At 45.1% G+C, this 27,677-nt stretch overlaps 1 protein-coding gene across 2 annotated transcripts in view; it reads left to right on the top strand.

Annotated features, from left to right (window-relative positions):
* Positions 1 to 19,281, top strand: part of TOMM40 (translocase of outer mitochondrial membrane 40) — a 32,994-nt gene extending 13,713 nt beyond the window's left edge. For both annotated transcript variants that reach the window (XM_088450907.1, XM_088450906.1), the window contains exons 7-10: positions 3,256 to 3,378; positions 7,249 to 7,325; positions 9,266 to 9,368; positions 18,646 to 19,281. In XM_088450907.1, coding sequence (XP_088307033.1) covers positions 3,256 to 3,378; positions 7,249 to 7,325; positions 9,266 to 9,368; positions 18,646 to 18,785 — 443 coding nt within the window. In that variant the 3' untranslated portion in view covers positions 18,786 to 19,281. The remainder of the gene's footprint in view (positions 1 to 3,255; positions 3,379 to 7,248; positions 7,326 to 9,265; positions 9,369 to 18,645) is intronic.
* The last annotated feature ends 8,396 nt before the right edge of the window (positions 19,282 to 27,677 follow it).

Raw genomic sequence — 27,677 nt, 5'->3', positions numbered from 1 at the left:
CTAGGGTAGAGCTGTTCTTCGTACAAGGGAGGGTAGTGTTGCGTTTTCATGTGAACGAAGAAATTGTGGTACCAGATTTTCAGGCTCCAGATATTTCTGTAGGTGAAGCCTCCCTGGATGTAGTTCATGCTCTCTGTATTTATGTGGAGCGTACAAACTCCAGAAGCTCAGAAAATCAGAAGCTCTTTTTGTATTATATGGTTTTCACAAATGAGGATGGCCAGCTAACAAGCATACTCTGGTGAGATGGTTACGTATGACTCTCTCTCAGGCGTACGCACAGGCTGATCTCCCTGTCTCAAGCACGGTGACAACATATTCTACTCGGTCTGTAGGGCCATCGTGGGCGTTTAGTCGTGGTGCCTCTGCTGAACAGTTGTGTAAGGCAGCCATGTGGTATTCTGTCCACACTTTTCTTAATTTCTATGCTTTTGATACTTTTGCCTCTCAGGATGCTTCCTTTGGGCGACAAGTTCTCCTTTCTGCTCAGGAGCGTCCCCCCACCCTATGGGAACTGCTTTACGACATCCCCATGATCTCCCTGTGGATCTCGATGGACACTGAAGAAGAAAATTAGAGTTATGGTAGACTTACCTTGATAACTCCTTTTTCTTCAAGGTCCACAGGGTGGCTGCATGGGTAACTTTTTCTTTCGGTCAAGGATTCCCTCATCTTGTGTAAGAGTGTTTCTGGTGTACGATTGCTCTCCTTCTCCTCTTTACTTCTCCTGCCTTGAGGCTTGTTAACAGAACTGAAGGCCTGTGGCTAGGGGCAGGGTATATATGGAGGAGGTGCCTGGATCTCTCCAACCACATCCCCATGGTGTCCCTGTGGACTCTATGGACCTCGAAGAAAAGGAGTTATCAAGGTAACTCTACCATAACTCTAATTTTTTTAAAGGTCCTCTAAGCCTGACACACCCTTATATTGCAGTCACCCTTCACATTCACAGATGTATGTATAAATATTGAAAGAATATTTTAGAAGTAAAGATGGAGTTTTTTTTTCTTCTTATGTCCATCAACTTCATATTCCTGAAATTCTGTTTGGAGTAGAAATTGACAGATAAAAGTGATGTAGATAACCAGTGGTATAGCGGTCTGTTCTATGTCTTCATATCCCTGATACATCCATCATGTTTAGTGTTGTGGATCCATATTATGGCCGTCCAAGGGTAACAATTTAGTAGATGGTTGGGCAGCTTAGAAGGTCCAGCTGACCAGTTTGTGGCTGGTTAATGTGAAGGCAGGGGGACCCCACGCTATGTGACTCCCTACTATGGCTTTATTCCCCTGGCTGGTTCAGCATGGTGCTGGTTTATTATAAAATGGGGGGAACCCCACGCCATTAATTCCAGCCTATTTTCCAATACAAACCCAGGCTGAGAGGTCTGGGGCTTGTTACTGATTTGAGGTGGGGATCCCACACTCTTTAGCTTATTAACCTAACCAGGCCTGCACAGATAATAGTGATCTGTGCAGTGCTTCTCCCAAACTTTCCTGTCCCTATTGTTTGGACGGATTTCCTGTCTGGTTTTTTTGCTTGCTTTTAAAATCAACCATTAGTAAATCTACGGATCCTATTCTTCTCTCTGTGGACATCGATTGTTGGTCTAATGTTTTTCAAAGTGTTCTTTGGTTGTTTTGCTGTCTGTTTTGACCAACCTTTAGTAAATATATCCCTTAGTTCTAGTTCATTTTGATCGGCACTTTTTGAGCGTGATTCAATTCAATGCGATGTTGAATAGTCCCGGGAGGGAGCACCCGGAGCTATTCAACTCAGTGCGCTGTTAACTCAGTGAATGCCTGAGACCCGGGACTTAACCAGGGTATTTAGTTGCGAGAACGGCATTCTCCGACTAAAGTGCCAGCCGCGTGGCAGTTAGCACTGTGCTAAGCCGGAATGCGGCCGGCACTTCTGTCAGATTTCTCCTCTCATCCCCAGGGGGGTGCTAGAAGAAATCATTCAGCCGGACCAAACATCGTGTTGAATTGAATAACTCCGGGAGCTCCCTCCCGGGGCTATTCATCATCGCATTGAATTGAATGGCCCCTTTTGTTTTTAAACTGTACCGATAATAGTGTAAGTAAGTATGTGTTATAAAGCAAGGATTTCACTAGAAAATAAGAATAGGCTAGGTCCAATGTTTGTGTTGGAAACTGTAGTCTAGGTAGTTTGGTAATGAAAAATGTGTGTTTTCAGATAAGTAGGTATTTTTACACTGTTCATAATGGCAGGAGAGGAAGAAACTGCCTTTTGAAAGCAAGCATCGGGAAACCCGTCCTGTATACTGTACATATGGCTGCTCTCTTTAAGAATCCTCTATCCAATCATCACTTCCGAGAGTATTCCTTCTTTCAGCTTTTGTGCCTCTCATAGAAACTTACAATTTGGACAGCAAATCAGAGCTGTTCGACCCATCTAGTATGTCCATTTACATCCTTGTCTGATGGGTGGCTGTGACCTAGGGAAGCTGCTCTGTGCATACCCTGACTTGAGCACAAGCTCTGTGTGTGTGTGTGTGTGTGTGTGTGTGTGTGTACAGGGTGCACTATTTTTCCATGTCCTGCGCACTAGTCACTGCGTACAAAACAATTGTTTAAAGACTGACCGGTTCTCTTTAAATCTTACAAGTTCGGAACCACACTACTTGCTTTGCTTCCAATTTTATAATCCTAAATCTGTAATTGTTTTTTCATTTCATTTACTATTCCTTAAATTATATTCAAATGACACTGCGTAAGGAGTAAAATGTATAGATGTCTGCTTGCAGAGCTCCCCATTTAATAAAGTGCTGCTCTGTTTCTCTAATCACCCTTATGTCCTCCCATACGTCTTTTCTCAATCTTAATAATAATCCCCTCGTTACACAGGAGCATGGGGATGATGACTAGTGGTAAGAGGTGGGGCTATAGCATAATTGGGGACAGAATATGTCCTGATCAAGGATATGACTAATAGTAGTCAAACCAGCAACAGTGACAAGACCCTATATGTACTCATAGGGGAATGTCCGTTATATTGGATGTGTAGTCACCATGTTCAACTGCGCTCATCCCCGAGAAGAATAACTAACTGTACCCCAACAGCTCTCATTTTCCTAGACACCTTTGTGGCATGCAAGGGAAAATGTGTAAAAGTGTACATTTTGTATTATTGTTTTTCAGGCTATAGTGCATTCATTTTCATAAGCTGTGTTGTACGTTTAGAATCATTTGCATGTCATTAATCATGCTTTGAACCTTTTGTCTTTAGGTATTGTGGTTGCACACTACCTGCAGAGCATTACTTCCAGTCTGGCACTAGGAGGTGAACTAGTCTACCACCGGCGTCCTGGGGAGGAGGGAACGGTTATGTCTTTGGCAGGAAGATACACAGGTATTATGTCTGGGTGTAATTGTGTACCCGTCTGTGGTGTTCAATGTGTATTATTTTTTTTTATTTTTTTTAAATTGTCTGAAAAATGCAACTGATTTTAGAAATGGGTCCAACAATGATAAACAATACAGTACCTTATTGTCAAGCAAGGGTGGGCAAAATACTGTAACACTCAGGAGCTAGTCCAGTGGTTTCCAAACTTGGTCCTCAAGACACCCAAATGGTCCAGGTATTAAGGATATCCATGCTTAAGCACAGATTACTTAATCGGTAACCTCAGTCAGTGCAATTATACCATCTGTACACAAGTATGGATATCCTTAAAACCTTGAGGACCAATATTTAGGAAACCCTGAGCTAGTCTGTGGAATCGTGAAGCCGTCTACTAATAAGTGTAGCCATTACCAGCACATTCTGTGTGCTGGATTATTATTCATGAGAATGCAGCCTATCCATCCATAAGGAATGAAACCTTTTTATAGGCTACACAAAGATGATGTCCATGTACCTAGAGTGATCTGGTCAGTCCACAAAATAGCTTCATTACTCATGAAGGTACGCCACTATAATGAATCAATGTATCTATAACCGGCGTATGTTTCTAAGATTACTTGTCTGTGGGCGTAATTATGTGATTTTCATGCAGTCTAATTATTTGACTAACGTGGTATATGAGCTGGTACTTACATAGTCTGAACTAATGAGAATACAGAAGTGTTATTTGTATGCTGTTTCTATGTGCATGTTCCAACATACATTTTCTTATGAATTGTATGAGGTTTTAATTATTTAGAAAGAAAACCCAGAAGATGTACGTAACATACACATGGGGAGCATTAATGAATGCAATTAATGCCTTGAACAGATGGGAAATTTATATCGACTTGAAGACTCAAGTAGCAAGCCGAGCATTAATGTGTGTAATTACCTGAATAATGAACGGATGCTTGGTATAATTTAGCATATGCTGCATGTGGAACATTTGTCACTGCAGCAAGACATTGGGAGGCATTTGTCTAAAAATGTCATGCCAACAGTAAAGCATCCTGAGACCATTCATGTGTGGGGTTGCTTCTCAGCCAAGGGAGTAGGCTCACTCATAATATTGCCTAAGAACACAGCCATGAATAAAGAATGGTACCAAACATCCTCCAAGAGCAACTTCTCCCAACCATCCAAGAACAGTTTGGTGACATACAATGCCTTTTCCAGCATGATGGAGCGCCTTGCCATAAGGCAAAAGTGATAACGAAGTGGCTCGGGGAACAATACATCAACATTTTGGGTCCATGGCCAGGAAACTCCCCAGACCTTAATCCCATTGAGAACTTGTGATCAATCCTCAAGAGGTGGGTGGACAAAGAGAAACCCACAAATTCTGGCAAACTCCAAGCATTGATTAGGCAAGAATGGGCGGCCATCAGTCAGTATGTGGCCCAGAAGATGAATGACAGCATGCCAGGGGGAATTGCAGAGGTCTTGAAAAAGAAGGGTCAAGACTGCAAATATTGACTCTTTGCATAAACTTAATGTAATTGTCAATAAAAGCCTTTGACACTTATGAAATGCTTGTAGTTATACCTCAGTATACCATAGTAACATCTGACAAAAGACTAAAAACACTGAAGCAGCAAACTTTGTGAAAACCAATACATGTGTCATTCTCAATACTTTTGGCCATGGCTGTACTCCACATCTGACTCTCCCACAACCTTCATATCTTTAAATGCTCTTTTGAATCCTGCCTCTATATTAGAGATTACCCTACTCCCATCTATGCTACCCACACCAGTGCACCATAAGTCCCATCCCTGTGTCCTCTCTGAGCCACACTCGCTGCTTTGGTCTCCGCCGTGTTCTCTTCCAGTTAGATTGTAAGCTCTCTCTCGTGAACCTTATTTTTCATGTCTACATTTATTTTCCCTGGCTGGTATGCCCCTCTCTGCATGTCAGTGCACTGTGTCATCTTAGAAATAAAAGATCAGAATAGTTGTGTGTAGTGTGGCCATGCACATGAGAATCTTCACTTGTTAGGCTTTCCATTCCAGTAGTGGTTTTTAGAGTACTGCTTGTTGCATTTAATTATCTTAACACATCAGGAAGCTTTCAGTGATTTCTAAATGCAAGTAATAAAGCATGCCAAACGCACTTGCTACTGGTATGTATTTTTTTTCCTAACGTTAAAAATGTAAGTTGGAATGAGGCTTTAGAATTTTAACAGTAGCACAACCAACTCCTAAATGTTCATCTATGGGATACTCCGATTGGACAATCCTTTCTATCAATCATCTGGACTATCCGCTTCCATTACTGGACAGTGCCCTGATGTGATTCTGTTAAACTGCTGTGATAGATGTTCTACAAATTTTTTTTCATTGAGTTTGAGTTGGGGACGTGGAATGGTCATATTTGGGAGACCCCTTCAAGCCTTATTCTCCACCAGCACTCAGGGCCAGCGCTAACATTAGGTAGTTGCCTGCTAATACTCACCCAACCAACATTAGTTTAGTGCTCTTCACCTATCACTATACTGTACCATATTATGGGCCGTATTGAATTAGCCGTGATGAGTCCGAATCCGTGGAAAAGTATCGCCGATTGCAACTTTTCGTCAGTCTGGCAGTTTCCTCCGTATTCAATTCCAAAGAGTTTTCGCCGGCGCGAAAACGCGATGCAATGTAATAGGCTAAATAGATTTGCCTATGAATAGGTGTCGGAAAAAAAAGTGCGGAATTGTGGTTTCGGGGTGCAAAGGTGGGGAAACCACCCTGCACTCCTGGGACAGCCCCCCAAAGGTTGTCTGCGTCAAGAAATTACTAAAAAAAAAAAAAAATGAGGAACATCCCAAAAAATTACTTTGAAAAAGGGGGCGAAAAAGTACAACGTTGGGGTACAAACTAGCGAAATAAGCTTTTGGGGGTCTGCAAGTATGGGGGAGGTGTTTTGTTTTTTTTTTGTTTGTTTTTTTGTTTTTTATTGCAGGTGCCTGCTGAAGGTGCATATTTTACGTTTTTTAAAACTTAAGCAATTTTTTTTTAAGCATGCTTGCACCCATTTTCATGTACCCCAAATTTGATGGCACTATTTAATTTCACCAAAAACAACTGCTAAACGCTAATCTTCACCACTTCTACAAAAACGCTATATATAGAGGCAATTGAAAGCACTTAAGTACCCCAAATAGCTCCAGGGGGCATAACCGGGGATATCTATACTGATGCCCAATGTTAGTGCATCTTTTGGGGGGTGTCAGGCTGATTTCCCCAAAACTGACAGCACTTTTCGCATGTTTGAGTTTCGCTGGGACGCGTTTTCGCATCCTTTGGAATTGAATACAATGAAGAGCTGGGACACACACAAAAACTCCTCCGCAGGTAAAACCAGTGATGATGGCGAAAAATACGTCTGCGAAAAGTCTCTGACTGTATAAAAATCTTTCCCTTTTTCAATCGATTGTGGCAATTCTGCAATTGATTGAAAAAGGGAAAGATTTTTATACACAATCGATTGCAAATTGCATGATTGCTGCAATCGATTGCTGATGTATGGGGGCCTTTACTAATTGATGAGACAGGTGTTTCAACACAGACTGCTGCAATCATAAATTTAGGTGGGGAGTCCAGGAGCAGAGCATTTTGTACCTGGTGGAACGGGTCATGTTGGAAGGTCTGAGATTAGTTTGGAAAAGGGACACTTTAACTTCACTTTACTGTGCAGCTAGTTTATTTCATGTTTTGAACAAAACTTTGTTTTCAGAACAGAGCAAACATTGCTGTGCTGGTCTTTTGTTCTTTTTGTGTTTGGGAAATCTACCCCAGGTCATTATTATGCAGCATTAATGTTTAAACTTTTTTTTTTTTTTTTTTAAAGCTCCTACTTGGACGGCAACGCTAACCCTGGGACAGGCGGGAGCACATGCATCTTATTACCATAAAGCCAACGACCAGGTATTTTCTAAGCCAATTTTGGTTCTCTAATTCCTGTTCTGCAGAGTCTACTTATTTCCTAGTTCAGGGCTCGACAAAACCCGGGGGCCTGGTCGCCATGGCGACCAGATTTGGCTGCCTGGCGACCAGATTTTCAGCAACCCCCAGGTGCAGACCGCGAGCGCGGTCCACACTACAGAGTAACAAACCCACAACCGCCAGCGGCGGCTGTATGTGTGTTATAGCAGCCTATGAGAGTCAGACAGACTCTCATTGGCTGCTGCGTCGTCCACGGAGTGAGCCGGCTGGAGCTCACTCATGAGCTCCACCTTCTGGCTCACCCCGCAGCAGGTGATGGGAGAGACGTCATGACGTCTCTCCCATTGTGCAGAGTGGCCGTCGTCGGCAGGAGCGTGGATCGGGAAAGTTGCGTTTCTTTTTTTTTTTAAGGGGCACTGCATAGGGGGAGGGGGTGGCCGCTACTGGGGACAGTGTGGGGGCACTGCATAGGTTGGGTGTCCGCTACTGTGGGGGCACTGCATAGGTGGGGGAGGCCGCTACTGGGACTCTTTATGGGGAGGCCACTACTGGGGCACTGTACAGGGTGGGGCCGCTACTAGGGGCAATGCATAGTGGGGACTACTACTGGGGTCACTGCATAGGGGGGACTACTACTGAAGGGACAGCTACTGGGGGCACTGATTAAAGGGACACTACTGGGGGGACTACTACTGGGAGCACTGCAGAGGGGTGCCCGAAGCATATTCTTGCATCTGGGCCCACCACTCTCTAGTTTGGCCACTGCGGGCGGTGGCTTTGCTTGCCCAGGGTTTTTTGGCTGTGGAGGGGTGGTCTTTCTGGGGGTTGGTTGCCTGGAGAGGGGGGGTTAGCTGCTCAGTAATGTGGCTGTGGGAGGGTGATTTATCTGGGGTACCCTGTAAGTGGTGTGACCATGGGGGTTGGTTGCCCGGGGCATAGGTGCTCAGTAATGCTGCCCCGGGGGAAGAGGGGGGGGGGGGGGTCTGGCTCCTACACTTTCATCCTGGCTCCTAGGTTTTAGAAAAATTTGTCAAGCCCTGTACTAGTTACTAGGTAGAACAACCAGTGTACTGTATTGCGCAGATGGCTATTGGTTGCATTAATATAATAACAGAGCAGAAATGTAAGCGAAGATAAAGCAAGCTGTATATAAATTAACTGCTGATACCATTTAGCAATAGTTGATATATAGCGCACATACCATTTATTAATAGTTCATGTATAGCGAACACATATTCCGCAGCACTTTACAGAAAATATTTCAGTCCTTCTGCCAGTGGAGCTTACAATCTATATTCCCTACCGCTTTGACACACACACACACGTACACACACACGCACACGTACACACGTACATCCAGAGCACACAGAGGAAACGCATGCAAATATGAAGAGCACATACAAACTAAACACATATGGACCACAACTGGGAATTGAACTCCAGAGGCAGTAATGCTAACCATTACTTCATCCGTGTTACCATTAACATATTTTCAGGACTTTATCTGATCTGAAAGTATTAGAGATAATATATGCATATTGGGGATATGCTTTTTGCCCTATACACACCATCTTACTGTATATAAACCCAAAGGCCACTGCAGAAAACGTTGGGTGTTGCTGAATGGCTGGTAACATGACCGTAGTGTATAATGAGTTACTTGGCAAGGTCACCCCCTTTTATTATATATTGGAGTTATTGGCTGTATACCTATGTGAGTATAACTTAAGTTTTGTAGGTCTAGTCACCTTTTACAATTTGTTAGGTTGGATAAACCATGTCTTTGTCATTTCAGCTGATACTAAGCACCAGAATATAATAGGTGGTTTGTTTCTGTGTCTGCATTTTCTCATTGTAACAATTCCTATTTCTTATGGATATTAACATTCCTATATCATATGTTTAATATATCATGTTTTTAGCTGCAAGTAGGAGTAGAGTTTGAAGCCAGCACTCGAATGCAGGACACAAGCGTCTCTTTTGGTTACCAGCTGGACCTCCCCAAAGCCAACCTGCTGTTTAAAGGTACAGCATCAGCTGTTGCACTTTAAAACCACTAGAGGGAGATGAGATAGATATAGCTATTTCTTTGTGTTTCTCTACCATTCAGTGGGTAGTGCTTGTTTGGATGCCATATATAGATATATATAGATATATATAGCTAATTACACACACACACTGGTGGACAAAATTGCGGACACTTTTTGAAATTTTAATGTTTTTCAACTGTGAATGCTTATAACAGCTGTTACACTTCATGCAGTGCAATGATTCATATATCAAATGATAGGAAATTAAATGCTGAATTCAACACAATAAACAGAGGTAAAATATTTGCATATAAGGGAAGTTATGCAGTGAAATCAACACTAATGGAGCATACACACGGTCAGATTTGTCAGACTTGTCAGATTTGTCAGATGAACGATTAAACGATTTGAACGATTTTACCAAAGTTTTGAACGATTGAACGATTTTTGACTGCATTAAAATGAATGGAATCGTCCAAGTCTGACTGCAAACCCATCAGATGTCAGAAATCGTTATCTGACCATCGGGAACGCGCATCGTTGATCGTCCATCGTTCAGGCATGTCAGATATGAACGATTTTCCTTCAGATATGAACGACTGAACGATTTTAAAATCGTTATCGTTCATATCTGAAGGAAAAATCTGACCGTGTGTATGCACCATTAGAGTGAAAAGCCCTGTGTACTTATGATGTTACTGTCCTGTCAGTATTTCGTTGGGTATCCTTTATTTTTCAAGACAGCAGCACAGCGATGTGTCATTGAGCCAACCAATGATTGGAGCTCTTCCTTCTTTATTATGTGGTGCCATGAGACAGCTATAGCCTCAATTAATTGTCTTTTATTGGATGGACTCCTCAGATATACCAGTTTTTTCAAACAGAACCACAAATGTTCTATGGGGTTCAGGTCTGGGCTGTTTCCTGGCCATCCCAGCACCTGTATGTCATTCTCCGTGAACCCCTTTTTGTGTCCATGCAGTGGGGCAGGGAGCTGAATCCTGCTGGAAAAAAAATGGGGCATTATCTGGAAAAAGATCCCTGATAGAAGGTAGAAGTTTTGGTTGTAGGATGGTATCAATGTACTTTCTGCTGTTCAGTGTGCCATCTATGACATAAAGGCGGCCTACAGCATCTGCTGTCATACATGCCCAGATCATAACACTTGTAGGATTCTTTGTTGTTGCTTGAATAAAATCTGGATGTACCTCTTTCCCGAAGCGACGTCTCGCACATTTTCTCCCAATACTACCTAATATCGATATCTTAGTTTCGTCACTCCATATCACTTGTTTCTACTTCAGGGTCCATAGGGGGTCCACAGGGTTGACCTTGGGGTATAGGTTGGGAACCAAATCCGGGCACCACGCAGTTAAAGCTTTTAGCTCCCAGGATGCACTGGGTCCACTCTCCCTATAACCCCACCCCCAAGCCAGAGGCACCTCAGTTTAAGTTGGTGCCCGGCCGGAGTCGGGTCACCGTTAGCGCAGGGGGAGCTGATTAGCAGCCCCTAAGCTTATTTTATTTTTTTAGGGACAAAGTTTTTTCATAGACTTTGGACTCTTCAGAGCGGCAGCGTCGGACTGTCCATAGGACGTCTAAGCTGCCGCTCCGTCACCCCGCTGGCGCTGAGACGCCAGTACAGATCTGGGGATCTCAGCGGGACCCCAGAGTCTGTACTAGCCGGACTCTGCGGGCGCCCAGGACTGCTGCCGGATCCACGGGGAGCAGGTAAGGTCGCGGATCACCGCTTGCGGTGATCCGCGCATTTCAAATGCAGTCCTGTGCCTCCGGTCTCAGGGGACAGACCGGAGGCGCCGGCAGTGGCGGCGGGCCCCCCATACCCCGTGTGTCCACTAGACCACCAGGGATTTAACGATCGGTGCAGGGAGCCGGCGTCCCGGGGGTTAATAGCCGGCCAGGGGAGGCAGCCTTCCCTGTTACAGCGGCTCCTCCCCTCAGCTCAGCGCGCCTTTCAGTATCCATAGTCTGGCGTCGCTGAGCTGCTTCCTCCGCGGGCCACGCTTCCTCTGAGGTCTCCAGCGGCCATTTTATCTCTGTGGTGCAGCAGAAATCTCTCAGGATGGCAGTGAGTCCAGTCCCCCTGCGTACCTCACCATCAGGTCAGTGTACACAGCGCTGTAGCCTTCCCAGACACTGAATCTGGGCAGTTGAATGCAGTGTAATAGTGCAGTATATTATATGACATGTTTATGTATATATGTATATATCTGCATTGTATGTGACTTATGCTAGTGCTGACTGTACTTTATTCTCTCACCTGTCAGTGTATATCTATCCCTTTTCTTTATCTGCCCTAATACAGCTGTACTTAGGGTGGTTCTGAGACCTCACATTTATATACTTGTTAATATTTGTGTGGTTTGTCACATACTGTTGCGTGCTGCACGTTGCCATATTTTAGATGGAACTGTGTGTTGCATACGCTGAAAATGGGTCCCTGCAGCTATTTTTGGCATCAGTCAGGACCAGTATAGTGCTGCTTAATATTTCCGCCAAGATGGGTCAGATATGTCTGACCAGGAGATAGAGCGTTATACTGCACCCATTTTTACTATCCTGCAAGTCATGTGCTGCAGGTGTTAGTGCGGAGGATTTGACTCATAAAGGGTTCTGTATGTGGCGTCATCTGGTGCCGGCCTCTTTCACGACCCCCTTGGGCGGTTTGTTTTCTCGGGATCCTCTCAATTGCGGATCGCCGGGCGGGCCCCATTGTTGTACCTCACTTGGGGTTACTTCACCATACTGCCCTTTTCATCTCAGGGTATCTCGCAGCTTCTTGCACTCTTCCCCTGTGACACAGACTACCGCTCCCTGCAGGGGTTTTTTGCAGTATATGAATTCCCCCTGGTGCCACAATAGTCTGTCATTCCCCTTGCAGGGATTACCACAACAGCCACCCTGGGTGGATGTCGTTTTCTACGAAACGCTAATTGGCGTGGTTGACGCCCTGTGGTTACTTCCCAGTTGGCTCTGCCGTGAACTGGGTACTGTTCGGGGCTCTTTCCCTCTTACACGGGGGGAAGCCTATTTCAGGTATTATTATCCCTGCTTTAGGGCTGGTAGCAGGTCCATTCTGGTTAGAGTGAATGTTGACCTGCACCTGTATCATACACCCTCAGTATTGCGTGCCTTCGGGTTACCTGTTGCTGACTAGCGGGTGGATCGCATAGCGGGACTCTGGCTGTTGCCAGATAGGAGGTGTTACAACAGTGTTTGGCCTCCTGTCCCAAATTCCCTGAGGGCATCACGAGCCCCTCCTGGGGGGGATGGGCGTGTTACTCGTCTGATTACAGACGTTACTACGCCTCCCATTCCTGCGTGGTCGGATTCTTCGGATCCGTAGGTGGTAACTCTGCCTGAAATCAGTATACTTGCTTTCGGGAGTTGTTACCCATCCTACCATGGCTATAGCATGGTTGGTTAATACTATTGCATATTGGGTTGATGCATTTGTAACGTTTTTTCCCCTCCAACACGTCGGGGGATCAAATGTATTTGGTCGCTCATGTAATATATGCAGTTGTCATAGGTGGACATGCCTATATTGGATACCAGTCTCCTAACTTTCAGAGTTCCGGCTGCGACTGTATCCTCCGTAATACCCTATGGCTGCGCTCTGAGAATGCAGAGGTGCAGATACCATCTTTAGGGTTGATATTGTTTGGTCCTGACCTTGACAAGATTGTAGTAACATTGGCAGTATTACTAACGACAAGTTTACCGCTTTCAGCTATGCACACTACAAGGCCTCAGACTAAGTCTGTTAAGTCTTTTTTGTCCTCTCGGTCAGCCTAAAGGTCTGTTTCTTCGTAGACTGTCGGCATCTACAAGGGCCGACATATCCAGTACCGAGCAGGCCTGGACTGCCAGCCGATCCTGCTTCTGAACCTACGGATATCTCTTCAGTCTGACGGGACAGGCCTACAACTGGGAGATACCGATTTTCTCAGTTCGCCCGGTATTAGTGTCAAGTTGCCGCGGCTACGTGGGTAGGAGGGTACGCCCTCTTTACAAGGGCCTTACAGATCCAGAAAGCTATGCAGTTGTTGCGGTAAGCGGAGCTAATTGGGCCATCCCCACTATCTCAGTGAGGGACTGGTTGTTCTGTTTTCTTTCTGGTGCGGTGGCTGAATGGTCCTCTTTGGCCTGTTCTCTGTCTCAATTCCCTGAACCAGTTCCTAAAGCTACCTGGGCTCAGGAGGAAATCCCTATGCTCCATCATACGATGTTTGGAACCTGGGGACTTTAGGGTATCACTGGATATACAGGACGCGTGCCTACGGGTACTTACAGAGACCTTTCCTCAGCATGGGCTGAGGTTTGCTGTATCACAGCAACACTTACAATTTTTCGGGCTCTGCCTGTTGGGACTGTCCTCAGCCCCACAGGGGTTTACCAGCGTTTTGGATTTTCTGACAGTTCTTCTGTTCAGTATATCCCAATGCTCCTGTACCTGGACGGCCTCCTGCTCTTAGCGGGATCACCGGGGTACTTTACGGCCAGGTCAGGATGACTGTGGCTTCTTCAGGGTGCAGACGTTTAATCAACGGGGAAAAAGTCCTCCCTGCATCCCTCTCTGGGTATTCTTCATCTAGGATCCCTGCTGGGTTCTCAGAATCTGAGAATTCTTCTGGCGTAAGACGGAATCTCCTCTCTTCCATTAGGAGTACATGGTTGTCTGCGCAGTCGACAGATGTCTTTACACTCTGGGATGCATGGTGGAATGGGCTCAGTTCCATTCCAGGCCTTTCCATAATTGGCTCATCTCCAGATGGAATGAGTTTTTTCTGTCGGATAACTGTTCAAACGATGATGCTCTCTCCGGAGGCAAGTCGGTCCCTGTCCGGGTGGCTATGGCCATCTCGTCCAGGGTTTTCTTTGCTAGGGACAGTGTCTGGACCGAATCCTTTTCAGTGCAGTTGGACGTCTGTCGATTCCACCCTGTCAATTAACTTACTCTGGCATAACTCTTGTTTCCCGGTGAACCTGAAAAGGTTCAGTCCGACAGGGTCAGGACAGTGGCTTCCTTTTTAGCAACACTGTTCGTTGGGTGGCAATGACAGGTATGTCACATATTCGGACATAGTCCGAGGGTCTCCTCCCGACCATCTCGGCAGCGTTCATTTCAGGAGCTCTCCATTGGGAAGCGGGAGTCCTCAGCCGTCACGACGTGCATCCCGGGGACTAGTCTCTTCCCCAAGAGAGGTTTCATCTCCTGGTGAGCAGGGGGGGCCCCCCTGAGGTGACCCTCATGGCCTGACTTTATCACACTAGGGTGTTACAGTTCAGCTCTGGGGATTCTGAAGCAAACTTCAGCGACTCTTTGTCGGTGAAGTGGTCCTTCCACTTTGTGTACCTGTGTTCTCCGGTCTCCCTTCTTCCTCGAGGTCTTTGGAAGTGTTTTCAATCGAGACGGAGATGCTTTCCTGCTGGTGGCTCCTGCTTGCCCCAGATGTCAGGGGTACTTGGATCTTCGGAGTCTCTACATCGATACTCCATCCCTGATGCTTCACTGCCCGGACCTGTTGTCTCAGGGTCCTTGGTTTTGCCTTGGACCTGGGTCGTTTGTCTTTGACTGTGTCCTTACAGTGGTCTTACGGCTTCCCTGGCTTTGTCATCGTTGGAATGATTAGAGCACATGGATCAGCTTTTGCTGGGACCTACCACAAACTGTGGCAGCCATAAATCTTATGGTATTGTACCTGTCGATACAATCCTCCGGTGTCCAGGATTTCCAGATATTCTGGCATTCCTTCCGGCTGGCTTGGGTTTCACACTTGGCCTGGTCTTCCTGACAGTGCGGATCTCTACACTGTCAGTATGGTTAAGATATGGAATTGCTTCACTCTGGTATCCAGTTCATCCTTTGGAGTGTTTTCTTGATTATGCCTCCATTTGTCCTCCCTAGGGACTCCTTGGGAGTAAGTAGTGGTTCTTCGTTACCTCCGGGGACAGTCAATGGAACCGCTGGTTGTGATAGCCATTACATGGTCTATTGCTTAGGCTCTCTCTTTCTCTCAGGGTGTTTATATCAACCAGGAGAGTGTCTGAATTGGGAGCGTTCTCATGTAGCTCCCTCTTCTGGAGGGCATCATGTCAGGGTGGGAGTTGCTCTCGCCCTGTGTTTCTTCTTAGTGGTTTTCAGGTTCCATATTATTCTGGAACTTATGGTACGGCCATTCTGTCCCCAGTCCTCTCGGCTGGTGTGGCCTCATTGACTGTGGTCTGGCCTCTTTGGATTTATGTGATCCGTTCAGGTTCCTTACGGAAATCGGACTCCTTATTGGTGGTCTGAGATTTCTGGTTTTCACAGGAAAGGATGGCCGGCCTATAACCAAATGTTGACTTGGATGGCCTCGTAGGTCTTCCTCAGGGGCCTACCCATGGGTAGGCCTTCCTGTTGTTGATGCTTGTTTTTTCTCGGGCCATGTGACCCTCGTGTGCGGCTCGCTGTGGCACCTCGGCTGTTTTGCCTTACTAGGTGGCCACGTGGTCTTCTGTCCACACCTTTTTAAGGTTCTAGGCATTGGTTTCCTTTGCCTCTCAGGATGCTTCCTTTTTGGCGACGGATTCTCCTCTCAGCACAGGAGCGTCCCCACCCTTGGTTGAACTGCTTTGGGACATCCCCAAGGTCAACCCTGTGGACCCCCTATGGACCCTGAAGTAGAAAACAAGAGATATGGTAAGAACTTACCTTTGTTATCTCTGTTTCTACGAAGTCCATAGGGTCCACAGGGCGCCCGCCCTGACGCACCTGGCTTCATATGGGCTGTGTGGCTGGTCACCGGTTTTCCGTCTCCCATTTCGGTGAGTATGGTTATTGAGTGTTCCAGTTTTCTCTCTCTTTTTCTCTCCTCCTCCGGCCTTTGGCTACTTACAAACTGAGGTGCCTCTGGCTTGGGGGTGGGGTTATAGGGAGAGTGGACCCAGTGCATCCTGGGAGCTAAAAGCTTTAACTGCGTGGTGCCCGGATTTGGTTCCCAACCTATACCCCAAGGTCAACCCTGTGGACCCTATGGACTTCGTAGAAACAGAGATAACAAAGGTAAGTTCTTACCATATCTCTTGTTTTCCACTGACCTTCTGTCCATGCAATGTGTTCTCTTACCCACTGTATTCGTTTCTGCCGCTGCTTTTTATTCAGCAATGGCTTTTTTCGGGGAATCCTACCTTTTAGGCCAACCTCTGTTAGTCTTCTCCGTACCGTTCTTGCACTGACAAAAACACCAGTTGCACTCTGTTCACTGCTAATAGCCGCAGGTGACAGCCATCTGTCCCTGACGCAAATTTGTTTTATTCTCCTATCATCAACAGCTGTTGTGCACTTTTTCCGACCTTTTCCTTCTTTGTTTTGTATAGATAGTGTTTCCTGATAGCGTAAACAAAACTTTCGTACTCCTGATGTTGTCACTTTCCCACCAACTTCTCTCGCAATTGCTGCATATGAAAGACCATTTTCTCTTAACACCACAATCCTGGATCACGTCGCTGTGCCGCGTTCTTGAAAAATAAAGCATACCCAACGAAATACTGATAGGGTGAAAATCCCTGTATACTTATGATGTTACTGTCCTAAGTGTTGTTTTCACAGCATAACTTCCCTTGTAATGCAAATATTTGACCTTTGTTTAGTGGGTTGAATTCAGCATTAAATTTCCTTTAATTTGATATATGAATCATTGCACTGCGTGAAGTGGAACAGTTTATATAAGCATTCGAAGTTGATAAACATTCAAATTTCAAAATGTGTCAGCAATTTTGGCCACCTGTCTGTCTGTCTGTCTGTCTGTCTGTCTGTCTGTCTGTCTGTCTGTCTGTCTGTCTGTCTTTCTCTTTCTCAAAAGTGTAACTCCTCAGTTTATTGCATTTGCCAGTCCTGGGGTAAATCCGGGAAGGTAGACACCTTGAGGTATGACTGTGAAGGCACATTGGTTACTGTTTCACCTGCAGTTGTTGTGTGAAACATTCAATACATCTTCCTTACAAAGTGTTCCTGGCAGAGTGAATCTGGCCATACACCTTAAGGTTATCTGTCCAACCATCCAACCAGATAGCTGGTTGGAAAAAAAATCGGGTAATGTATGTGAGCATATGACAATGGACACTTTCCTCCCGAACACCGGCTAATGGACAGAAACAGTCCATATCTGTTAAATAAGTTTGGTTTAACTAATTTGTCTTTCTGACCATTTTTGTCCGTGCGCACTGCCCGGCCATCGACCCACTTGCGAGCGGGTCTGAATCAGGCCCATAGTGCGGCCGCATATCACGGAACCTCGCAGCTAATTGAATTCCCTCCTACTGTATTCCCCGATAATAAGACCTACCCCGAAAATAAGCCCTACCCTTACTTTTGAAAAATGGTCCAAAATAAGCCCTAACAAATTTCCATTTTGTCCGGTCCCTGCTCTACACTAAAATGCCCCCTGCTAAGCCCCCGCATGAAATGGATGCCGCTGTTAAATCTTTAACAGTGGCATCCAATCACAGCTGCAGCATCTCACTCTCTCACAGTGAGCGCGCGGTAACTGGCGTGCGTGGCAGCGTCATTTACAGCAGCGCCGCAGAGGAGAGTAGAGACCATTTTTGAATAAAGGTAGATTTTTTTTTTTGTTCACACTTACCTCTGTATTGAAATTGCTGTCAGTTAAGTAAAATAAGCCCTACCCCGAAAATAAGCTCTATGGAGTTTTTTTGACCAAAAAAAATAAATAAGACAGTGTCTTATTATCGGGGAAACACGGTAGTTAGTTTTTGAACTATACAGTGGGATATATATGCTGGACATGGCTACTCCTCCCCTCTTATTTACAGTCGGGCAACAATGTCCCTTCTATGTAAACGTTCAGCTTATAATAGTCCTATAAGGAGGATCTGTAACTTGTTCTCTCTCCGTGCTAAGTACACTAATGCCTCCAGCAGAATATGCAGCGCTCTGATTTGCACGGTGGCTGAGCTGTTGGTGTAACAGCCGGGCTAGCAATATATATTGATCTCGATATGGCAACATTTATATATGTGACTGTGCCTCGCTGCATCTCCATGTTACCTGAATGTTTAGGCTTTGTGGCTCTTTAAACACCCGTTTGGGGCCTATGTTTGTGAAAATGTAAATCCCCATGCACTTGTTTGTAAATATTTGCAGTTGTACCTCACTCATGTTCCTTTTGCTCTGCTGTCCTCCCTCCTGACAGCACCACGTAACCTTCTCTTCCCCCACCTAATTTCCTACTCTCACTTCTGCGCAGGTTCTGTGGACAGTAACTGGATAGTTGGGGCCACGTTAGAAAAGAAGCTTCCTCCGCTGCCGCTCACACTAGCCATGGGAGCCTTCCTCAACCACAAGAAGAACAAATTCCAGTGTGGCTTTGGCCTGACCATCGGTTAACATCGGCATCCTGTGCACAGCTTGTGGTCTCCCCTCCACACCTGGACATGTGGCCTCTGGACAGCAGCAGTACCCCTGGCTCCTAAACTTGCCCTTCCTCCCCCTACTCCTGCCAGGCACATTTTTATAAAGTTTTATTTTAACGTTGGGGCAGGGGGGCAGTATAGGAGATGTCTGACCTTTCCAGTATTTAATGTAGGTACCTAGAATGGAGAGGAGACCAGTCCTGTTTTTGCCCCATCTCTCTCCTCCCTGTTGAGTGTCGTCTCTTTCTGTGTTTATTCTGTTAGGAAGAACTGTCCTTCCTCTGCTGTGGTCTTTGATTTGGGAATTGTCCCTTCAGAATTCATTTTTATTTTCTCGTCATCTCTTTATATTCATTAATTTGGTCTTCTCTAGGATCTTTGGACTGTTGAATGTATTCGGTCTTCATCCTATGAGTGAGACTTCTGCTGTCCCCATATTTGTTTCTGCTGTAGCTTCTGGGGGAGGGGGAGGGGGAGGGGGAGGTGGAGGTGGAGGTATCATGTCTAGGGGAGGGTCTATTCTGGGACTTGCCTGAGCCCTGTGTCCTCATAGACCTCGTGCTGCTGTCGGAGGGGGTGGTGGGTAACTCCTGCCGCCACCTGATTTCCCTCCTTAGGAGCGTGGTTGTAAATCATGTTTATAAGTTATATAAGAAAAAAAAATAATTGACATGAATATTTTACACAAAACAGACCTGGAGCCCAAAGCGAAGTCATGACCGGGCACGTACAGCACCAATAAAGTGACTTCTGCAACGGGCTGACATTTGGTTGTCTGTGTCTTCCTTCTGCTTGTGATGTGTGCAAGTCTCCTGCCTGCCTGGGTGATACGTCGCTATGCTCATTGTGACGGAATGAGGCAATCGCCGCACTTCTGCTGGGGGTATTCTATGAAAAGATTGGGTGATTCTCGTTCTGGTCATTTTATTGCCCTCCTGTAACTATATATGTGCCTGTTACATTGAGTGCTTTGGATAATATTGCATACGCAAATGTCTGTAGAACTTAATAGTGGCAGCTGTATGCCCAAAAAGCAGCTCTTGGTGTAAGTTTCAGGTGTAAAATAACCTGTTCCGTAACCCTCTCCCTAGGACAGCACCAAAATAAGCTGAAGCAGAAGAAGAGGCAGAAGGCCTGTGAGGCTATTACGTAATTCTAAGGAAGTGTCAAATGTGTCCCATAGATTATGAGTTAGAACAGTGATTTTCAACTCTTGGCACACCGAATGAGATTTTAAAATTGCTAAGGCACATCATCAGTCCTCCACGGGGGGAGAACGCACATTGTCCCCCATGGGAAAAAATACACACACATTGGTCCTGATGGGAAAATAATAGACACACATTAGCCCCCAGAGAAAAAAAGAACAGACATTGGTTCCCACAGAAAAACAAACACACCCTCCCACAGCAACAAAATGGCCCCGCAGTAATTACATACACAGTCCCCCTCAGTAATTACACTAACATTGGCCCCCACAGTACAGTAATTACACACAGTCCTCCACAGTAATAAATAAGTACAAATACACTGGCCCCTACTTTGAAGGAGCTCAGTTTTCCTCTCCCTCCCCCAGTGGCAGCAGTTTATGCAGAGGGAGCGCCAGAGAGCCCGTCTTACTCTGTCGTGGAGCAGGAGCAGCACTGGGCGGGTGAGAAGGGGACGTAGCATGCGTGGACCTATGAGTCATGGGTTACGGGCCAGGGTCGGATGTGGGTACCCGGAAAATGCCAGCGCTGCCTAAGTCCGATATTGCGGTCATCGCAGCATACTTGGGAGCTTGGGATTGCGGCACACTTGGTAACCGCTCTGTGCTGCAGCACAGCGGTTGAAAAACTGAGTTAGAAACCCTATCAATGGATGAGAATAATAGTGCGCAGCAGTGATATACAAGGAACTGCTCCTGCTTTATTCGGGTTACCTGGCAGGTGCATCTCATAAACGGTGCGACAATAAAGGCCAAAGACAGGAGGCCAGATGTGTGTAAGTGTCTTGGAGGATCCTGCGTTGCCATCAGTTACGATTCTTATCATTGTGACAAAGGCCATACTATATCTTCAAAGCTTTTTTTCACTACTAATTCCAAATGAAGAGTTCAAATCTTACAAAATGCTCCTTATGGGCATAATGTATGAAGCGCCGATGTGCCCAAGTGCAGTACAAAATCATCTGGCAGGGACGTGGGCTTAGAGTAAGGGTGCACAATAGGCGATCCCCCAGCTGTTGTAGAACTACACATCCCAGCATGCTCTGCCATAGTCTTGCTATTTGGCCATGCTAACACTGTTGCAAGGCATGCTGGAGGACCGCTTATTGCCCACCCATGGCTTAGAGGCATAATTCTGGTAAGGAAGATGTTGGATTTGCAAACGAGTGGAAGTTTGCATCGGCCCTGGCAGTATGTGGGCTATGCGTGTTATTTCTTGGCCAAGTACATAGCAGGAACACCTGTGCGCCTCACATTAACGTTAAGCAATGAGATTATCTGTATTGGAGAGCGTATAGTGCGTTGCTAGGGGTGTTACCAGCCCAGGTTCATATGTTCCAGTTATGGATGTTAGTGGGGGGCATGCTTATGTTTAAACATTTTTTATTTTGTTTTCAGTGGAGCTTCTCTGAATGGTCTCAAAGTACTGGAAACCCCACTAAAATAAAAGTGAAGTAAGCCTGTAACTAGGGACTGGCCTAGATGCTACTTGCTGGGAGCGCTGGCTAAAGAAGGGCACTGCCCGGCTCAGTCACTTATCCATACTATGTTACACTGTCTGCATTTGGGTCAGACCTTAGTGCTCTGGAGGGGTTAGGTTAGATCTGTTGACATTCATCATTTAGACATTGATTAAATGTTGACATGTTAGAATGTCGACATATCTTCCCTGGTGGCCCAGCAGTGACTTACCTGTTGCAGTGGCTCCAGCAGCATCATCCGGGTCTGTGACTTCCGGGTCAGACCTTCAGTCCTTTGGCATTTGGGTGAGTATTCCTTCCCTAATCCCTACACCTAACACTCCCTCTAGTGCCCAACCCTAATGTCAGCATTTTGACAATGTTGACATTTCACCTGTTGACATTCTGAGACACGTTGCCTGTTAGCATTTTAACAATGTCTACATCATAACTGTCAACTTTTTGACTACATCCCCATAGAACATACTACTCCCGGTGCGGAGTTGGACTGCAGCTCCTTCTGTGTTATGTACGGTACTAACCTTACGCTATAATAAATGTCATAGTGCTGCTGAATATTGTTAAAAATGAGTTAAGGAAAGTGTTATCAAACTTTGCCAACAGGTGGCGCTGCATACACTGTACCTCTCCCTATGGCTCTGTGCTGGAGAGTGTAGGTATAATAGAACATTGACATACAGGAGGGTCACTCATTGAAGTCGGTGATCATCATTGGTGAGCATGGCTTAGGCTGGGTACACACCTAAAGATTATTTGTCCAACCGGCCAACTAGTTGATCGGTTGGAATGAAAATCTGGTAATGTATGAAAGTAAATGACAATCAGAAATTTGCTCCCAAACGCCGGAAAATGGACAAAAAAATGTTGTTTGAACAAATTGTTTAGATCAAACATTTAACAAACTTGTCTGACTGACCATTTTCATCTGTTTTCTGGCATTTAGGAGCAAATTGCTGATCATCATTTACTCCCATACCTTACCAGATTTTCATTCCAACCAATCAACTAGTTGGATGGAAAATCTTTAGGTGTGTAGTGTACCCAGCCTTAAGGTGCCCATCCACTAGACGATTTGTGAGCGATTTAACGATATCTATCATAAATCGTCTGCAAATCGTTTAAGACATTTTTTCAAACGACCAATGATGCGCGCTCCGGCTGGTCGTTTAGACATCTATCATCGTGCAAACATGCTGGACAATCTGATTATAACGTCAGGTTGAGCATGTTTGCAGATGATTGATGAGCCTGCACTGAACGACTACAGACTGACAATATTACAATGTCGTAATCGTGCAGTGGATTTCATGTCTTCTAGTGGATGGGCAGCGTTAGCGTTTATTCCTATTGCTGTGGTGGCTTTGACAAACTGCTCCTTAGGAAATCTACCCCTATGTGTAGTGGTATCCGGTCAGCTGGTCGACAGGTTCTGAATGTTGACAGGGATTTAAAATGACGACCTGTTCATAATGTTGACACTGACCAGGTCGACACAAATGTCTGCACTTTGGTGTCGACATGGCAAATGTCATCATTATGAATATTTTGACCGTATTGACATTATGAATGTTGATTTTTCTTACCAAACCCATTTGTCTCATGTACATTAAAAATGTATGTAGGCCCCAAACAAAATATTAGTTTACTTAATAGGTAACTTCAACTGATATAAAATTGATTTACAAATGAACATTCCTGCTTCCTTATTACCAGTGACGGCTAGAGAGGTGGAGGTGAGCGCAGTCCAAAATTCAAATAGTGGAGCCACACCAACTGCCAGCGAGTCTCGGCCAGAGATGTTAGGAGTGGCAGTTGGTGTGGCTCCACTATTTGAATTTTAAACTGTGCTGCAACCCCACCTATGGAGCCACCACTGCTTATGAGATTATATATAAATATACATATATATCGTACTTCAACTGACATGCATCAATTCAGTTTTAAAAGCTAGTAGTCTGAGCTGAGCTCTCAGCTGCCATTTTTAACTGCAGCTACAGGTGCTGCCAAAGTATAAGCATGCATTGTGTGCGCACATTCTGTACTGCATAAAACGTAAAGGGGCGCTATGGGGCTGGTTCTGAGTTAGGAGCAGTTCAAAAAAAGCAAGTAACTTTATTTTTGATTGTGGGGTAAATACTGGCTGTTTTTGCATGTAGTCCACGAATGCTGGACAGTTTTTTTTTTTTTTGTTACACTGCAATTTAGCTCTGAGTTTGGACACTCCCTTCCCACATCTAAATACATTTAACATCTGCCCCCCCCCCCTGCAGTGCAGCATCATTTTACCAAGGTGCCATGTTACTTGCTCCAATTAGTCCCGATGTTGTTGTTTTTTTCCCGCTTTGTAGATGTCTAATGGGTACATTTAGAAATGAATGTGCAGTATAAAGCTTATTATGTAAAGTTACTTCATACTTGGCTAACTCTGGGGGGAATTCAATTGAAGGCGATGCTTAATAGTGCCGGAAATGAGTTCCCGGAGCTGTCAATTGTCCGGCACTTAAGTCGGGAGATGCAGTTTACCGTGCCTAATGCCAAGGGGGGTGGGGTGGTGGCTGGGCTCTTCACGTCATTAGGCCCCACCACAGTCATGGTAAAACACTGGGCCCATGTCATTAAAGCCCCACCCCCTCCATACGAACCCGCAATTCCGGGTATTATCTCACCATCCTGACCACTTCACTAGGAAGTGGGCAGGATGTGGGAGATCCACCCAATCTAAATCGGGAGTCACCCGAACCTTCCGGGGGAGTAAGTAAGTATGAGTAACCTTTTCTCCATGAAATTATCACGGTCTGCAGAAATTTTGATAACTCCAAAGGGTCTGTTCACTGAAGCTGGCCACACGTTAGACCAACTTACATCCAACTAGCCAACTTGTTGATTGGTTGGAATGAAAATCTGGTAACGTATGGGAGTAACTGATGATCAGTAATTTGCTCCTAAATGCCAGAAAACAGATGAAAATGGTCGTTAGACAAGTTTGTTAATTGTTTGATCTAAACAATTTGTTCAAACAACAGTTTTTGTCCATTTCCCGGCGTTTGGGAGCAAATTGCTGATTGTCATTTGCATTCATTCCTTACCAGATTTTCATTCCAACCAACCAACTAGTTGGCTGGTTGGATGTAAGTTGGTCTAGTATGTGGCCAGCTTAAGCCTTGCAGAGATATAAAATGGAGAAAGATAAGTCCCGGCCAACCAGCTCCTAACTGTCAGCTAAAGGTGGGTACACACCTGACACATATATCTGCAGATGATGGTCGTTCATACACATTGAACGACCATCATCTGCAAGCTACAGCGGGTAGGGGGCGTGGCCTAATTGCGGAACTCGTGGCCATGCCCCCTTCAGGGAAAAAAGAAAAACCATGTGCGCTGGGGAGGGAGGCGCTGTGTGCCTCTCAGCCCGGCGCACAGCCAATGGGGGCGTGATCGCACCCCCCCCCCCCTTGGCATAGGAGACTCTCCGGATCATGCTCCCCCCCCCCCCCCCCATTTTTATGTAGAGGCCTGGAGCTCCAACCTCCCCTTTGTTACACTGGCAGGCATGGGTTAGATTCTGGTGTGATTGTACTGCACTACACACTATACTAGCACCATATTACAGTAGCTCGGGACGGGACACAAATTGGTGCCTCCATTATTTGCAGGCAATGGGTACAATCTAAATGATATATCAGAATTGCCAAGTTAGCAATAGTAATGCTGTATGTATACATGGATTCTCACAAATCCCTTTTTGATGCATCAACAGATGATAGCTGTCATGGGTGAATGTGCCTTCCGTATGTATTTGGAATGATGTTTTTGTAACGTAACTGTAATACAGGTTTTTCCCATATGGCTGAAATAACAGGTGTGAGACAGTCTACTTACCGTCATATACGGCATTCTGCATACATTTTATTTACAGTTGGCCTTTTTACATTTTATTTAGTAAGCAAAATGTGTTTTAAACAGCCTCTCACATAAAGGAAAGCAATTGTGCAGATATTTAGTTTGTTTTTTTAATTAAATTTAAACAGCAATTAGTAATTTCATTAGAACAATACATAATTTGTGTGATGCCATTTATAACATTATTAGAAATTACTAGTGTCATTGAAAGATATTTAACTATTGATACAATTAGTACATTACACCACAGAATAAGAGTTTTGGATAAGAATAAGGAATTGAAAAACTGCCACAAGTTACATATTTTGGTTCTCCAGCTGCTGTAATGGTATAAGTTCCAGCATGTCGGCAATGTGTAGTTCCTCCACAGCTAGAAAGCCGAAGCCTGTCAGTTCTAATGTAATAATTTACATGGACACAAGGCGGTACTGTTTCTGTGCAAGTAAAAAACAAGTATAAGCAGTACTAACTATAATTATGTTATTACAGCATAAAGGTGAACATTGCTACTAACATTTCTTTATCTATTTATCTCCGACAAATAACATATATACTATATTGCAGTCTCATACAGACATTTCCAGGGAGATTGTACAGTGATTCCATGCTAACAAGAGGACAGACAGAGATTGGAAAAAAACCTGGATGTATGACATATTATCAACTGGTGCTCTAGAAGCTACATACATTGATATTTGCTTTACCATACAGACCACAAATACCTGGTGACTTTACTATACAAGCTCTAAATATCTGGCGACTTTACTATGTAGGCCTATATCCCTGGTGGCTTTACTATACATATTCCATACCTATAGTGTGTTTATAATGCAGACCCCAAGTCCCTGGGCGATGGCATCACTCGCACACCCCTCCTTATGTGCCTGCTATCAGTGATAGTATCTGTAAGCTTGAGAGGCACCTTCTACTTTGAAGTAAGGGTGAGGGGTCCTGGGGCGTGCTAATGAAGAACACTCAATCTGGCCAAGTAAGAGGAGGAGGCTATTCTGGCAATCTTATCTGTGTGTGGTACACGCTCTATAAAAATCCCCTCGATGGCAAGAAATGCATTAGATCCTCACTTGTTCTGCTAACACCACAAACCTCTTCTCAGCTGTGGGTTACACAGACGTCACAAGGCAAACATCCCCACAAGCCGACTATCCAGATTGTGTCTTAAGTGCCCCATACATCAAAGCCGCGATACCCTGTTCTGCCGACACCGATCTGCCACCAAAACCGCTGAGCCGTGGAAATTGTTCATTGGCGATCCGTCCATGTTAAAAATCCCTGACTTGCCAATTCTGAGCATTTTCCAGTCAGGATTGTGAAATCATTATTTTTTTTAACATGTTGAATATCCCCTATCCCTTGTCTCTGATGTCGGCAAAACGGAATTGTGGCAATCCATCGCAGATGTATGGCACCTCTTAAGACACAGGGTCTATTTACTAAGCAGTGTTAGGAGATGGAGTGAAAAGTGATAAGGTGCCAGCCAATCAGCTCCCATCTGTCATTTTTCAAACAGCCTGTGAGGTGGCAGTTGGGAGCTGATTGGCTGGTACCTTATCACTTTCTTATCACTTTTCACTCTGTCTCCTAACACTGCTTAGTAAATAGACCCCACAGAAACATTGGTACTACAGTGCTGGCTGACTATCAACATGATAGCCAGCGGTATAGACCATTAGCTCCTTATTATAGCGGCACACTCTGTTACTAGCATCGCTACTTCAGCATTCCCCACATATTTGTCCAGTGATCATCACACTCCGGACGTCCTGCGGTTTCACTAACATCAACAGTACCCGTGATACCAAATCTGTTTATTTCTCTAACAAGATATGTACTTCAAGGACATTTATTTTTTTCAGCCTATGATTCTAGAACTGCACTAATTATTGATTGAAAAGGTGCTAGACGTGGTTATGTTTAGGTAGAACTGTCCAGTGCTCCTCAGCCCATGGGCCGAATTCAGATTTAGGAATAGAGGGTAACACCTGCTTCCAGCTGGGCAGGTCTCCCTTCGGCGCTCTGGTCTCTCCTCTGGCTCTGTCTGCTATGCTGACATTGTGTTCTCCCAGCAGAGCACAATAAAGTTTAGAATAGAAAAAAAAAACGTTTTTTTTTCTTTTTTTCTTTTTTTCTAAACAGTACTGTGCTCTGCTGGGAGAACACATGACAGCATAGCAGACGGAGCCAGGGGCTGCTGCGTGGGCAGGTAAGCGCTGGATGGAGGGGAGGTGAGCGGAGGGGGGGACATAAAATTACCGCATCT

This window comes from Taudactylus pleione, unplaced genomic scaffold (assembly GCF_031769625.1).
Source record: "Taudactylus pleione unplaced genomic scaffold, aTauple2 ptg000535l, whole genome shotgun sequence".
NCBI lineage: Eukaryota > Metazoa > Chordata > Amphibia > Anura > Myobatrachidae > Taudactylus > Taudactylus pleione.
This window is presented reverse-complemented; position numbering and strand designations above follow the sequence as displayed.